The sequence below is a fragment of the Eimeria mitis genome, genomic scaffold (genome assembly GCF_000499745.2).
Source record: "Eimeria mitis Houghton genomic scaffold, Emh_scaff2953, whole genome shotgun sequence".
NCBI lineage: Eukaryota > Apicomplexa > Conoidasida > Eucoccidiorida > Eimeriidae > Eimeria > Eimeria mitis.
In genome coordinates this window covers 2,126-4,651 of record NW_013571295.1, presented here as the reverse complement: position 1 = coordinate 4,651, position 2,526 = coordinate 2,126, and the positions used below count along the sequence as shown (strand labels likewise).

Below are 2,526 nucleotides of genomic sequence, written 5' to 3'. Positions count from 1 at the left end.
AAATAAATAAATAAATAAATAAATAAATAAATAAACTAAATAAATAAATAAATAAATAAATAAATAAATAAATGTATTTATATATTTCTTCTTGAGTGTTTATTGGGGTGTATAGACAGGTGGTGTCTGCGTATATATCTCTGTCTCCTTTCTCTTTGTTCTTCTTCGTTTGCTTCTCTACACCTTAATATAGAATAAACAAAAACACAACAAAGAGCAGCACTAACTAAACAAAATAAAGGAAAAAATATAGGATGAGGGTTTAGGGTTTTTATGTGAAATATAAAAGGAGACAGAGGAAGCAAACACCCCACCACTAATGTCGCTATCAGCAGCAGCTTTGGCCCGTTACCCCCAGATTCTTCCATTGCAAGCAACACAACTCTCCTGCTGCTGCTGCTGCTGCTGCTGCTGCTGCTGCTGTTGCTGCTGCTGCTGCTGCTGTTGCTGCTGGGGTTGGTGGTGCTGGGGTTGGTGGTGGTGGCGGTGGTAGTGGTGTTGCTGCTGGTGGTGCTGCTGTCGCTGCTCGTGTTGTTGTTGCTGCTGTTGCTGCTGTTGCTGCTGCTGCTGCTGCTGCTGCTGCTGCTCAGGGCGGTCGTGGGGGATGTGCTGCTGCTGCTGAAGGAGCTGCCGTCTTCTTCTCTTTTTTATATTTTATGAGGAGGAGACAGAGCAGCTGCAGCCGAAACACACACAGCCAGCAGCAGCAGCAGCAGCAGCAGCAGCAGCAGCAGCAGCAGCAGCAGCTAGCAGCAGCAGCAAGAACAGGCTGTATAGCTCGTGTAGGGTTGGCTTGTTGTTAGTGAATTTATAATAAATAAGAAGAATGAATATAATTAAATAAAATAAACAAATATAAAGAAAAAGAAAAAGAAAAAGAAGAAAGAAGACCACGCTGAGCTGTGCTGCGGATCGAGGCCGGTTCTAGCTGCTGCTGCTGCTGCTGCTGCTGCTGTTGCTGCTGCTGCTGCTGCTGCTGCTGCTGCAGCTCGCTAGTAGTATCTGTTGAGTGTTGTTCTTCATCTGCAGCTCATCATTTTGGTTTATTTTATTATTTCTTTTCCTTTCATGAGTTTATATTCCCTTTTTGTATTTCTTTGTTGAGGATCTCAGGTGTATAGGCAGCTCTGCGTACCGATACACAAACAACGGCTGTACTTTCTCTCTTCTTTTTTCTCTCTGTCTGCCGCAAAAGGCATCGATAAAACCCTAATTAATTCATTTATTCATTTCCAGTGAGTTTATATTTATAAATATGCATTTATAATTACCTTAATCCCTTTATATAAACCCCTCTCGATACATACAGCTGTACATACACCGCGCAGCAACACCACTCACTCACTCTCCTTCGTTGCTGCTGCTGTTGTTTTTTTTTTTTTTGTTTTTCTTCTTAAGGAGAAAACAAATTAAATAAAATATTGAGCGGCCTCAACAACCTCGACAGCTCACACACAAATACACGCAGCTGCTGCTGCAGCTGTACGGTATTTGCTGCCGTCCTTGCTGCTGCGCTTGCTGCTGCTGCTGCTGTTGCTGCTGTTGTTGCTGCTGTTGCTGCTGCTCTTGCTGCTGCTGCTGCTGTTGCTGCTGCTGCTGCTGCTGCGAGTCGAGCTCCTGCTGCTGCAGCAGTGCCTCCTTCCCTTCGTTGCATCTCTGTCGGCTTCTGTGTACCCTCCTTGCTGCTGCTGCTGCTGCTGCTGCTGCTGCTGCTGCTGCTGCGGCTGCTGTTTTTTTATATGTTGCAGTTGTTTGTGTTTCTGTTGCTGTTTGTTATACAGGCCGGTACCTCTGTTTTATATTAAAAGAATGGCCAGCAGCAGCAGCAGAAGCGGCCGCAGCAGCAGCAGCAGCAGCCCGCAGTTCGTGAGCCCCCGGGGTGTATCGACAGAAGACATCTCTGGCTTCTCTCCTCAGCAGCAATACATGCAAACCATGGCCCCCAACCAGCAGCAGCAGCAGCAGCAGCAGCAGCAGATGCTGCAGCAGCAGCAGCAGCAGGATATGGAGGAACGCCACTGGGTAGATCAGCAGCAATGGGAGCAGGAGCAGCAGCAGCAGCAGCTGCTTATGCAGCAGCAGCAGCAGCAGCTATACGGGAACCCAGAATGGCAGCAGCAGCAGCAGCAGCAGCAGGACTACGCAGCAGCAGAAGCAGACTATATGACGCCTTTGGATACAGAGAAGCTCAACCAGGCGGTGCTGCAGCACCTGCACCAGCAGCAGCAGCAGCAGCAGCAGCAGCAGCAGCAGCAGGAGACTGAAGACCTCAATAAGATGATAGGAGAGGGAGAGTGGAGGCCCCCCCAGAGGGGCCCCTCCTGGGCATACACCCGGGCCCTCTCAGGGTACACAGGTTTTGAGTCGAAGCAAGCAGCAGCAGCAGAAGCAGCAGCAGCAGCAGCAGCAGCAGGAGCTGATGGGGAGCAGCAGCAGCAGCTGCAGCAGCAGCAAAGCGGCATTCTGGCCATCAACTCTGGGGTGTATGTACAGGGCGTCAAGCAGTGGAATGCAGCAACAAACACA

General features: G+C 48.9%; 2 protein-coding genes across 2 annotated transcripts in view; one reads left to right on the top strand and one right to left on the bottom strand.

Annotated features, from left to right (window-relative positions):
• EMH_0060650 (uncharacterized protein) overlaps positions 1-1,654 on the bottom strand; it is a gene marked incomplete at both ends in the record, with an annotated part of 2,545 nt that extends 891 nt beyond the window's left edge. The window contains 3 exons of the mRNA XM_013497817.1: positions 379-618; positions 1,272-1,309; positions 1,453-1,654. Coding sequence (XP_013353271.1) covers positions 379-618; positions 1,272-1,309; positions 1,453-1,654 — 480 coding nt within the window. The remainder of the gene's footprint in view (positions 1-378; positions 619-1,271; positions 1,310-1,452) is intronic.
• Positions 1,655-1,809: 155 nt separating this feature from the next.
• The window catches only part of EMH_0060640 (uncharacterized protein), a gene marked incomplete at both ends in the record, with an annotated part of 1,003 nt that continues 286 nt past the window's right edge, over positions 1,810-2,526 (top strand). Inside the window, one exon of the mRNA XM_013497816.1 lies at positions 1,810-2,483. Within this exon, the coding sequence (XP_013353270.1) occupies positions 1,810-2,483 (674 nt within the window). The remainder of the gene's footprint in view (positions 2,484-2,526) is intronic.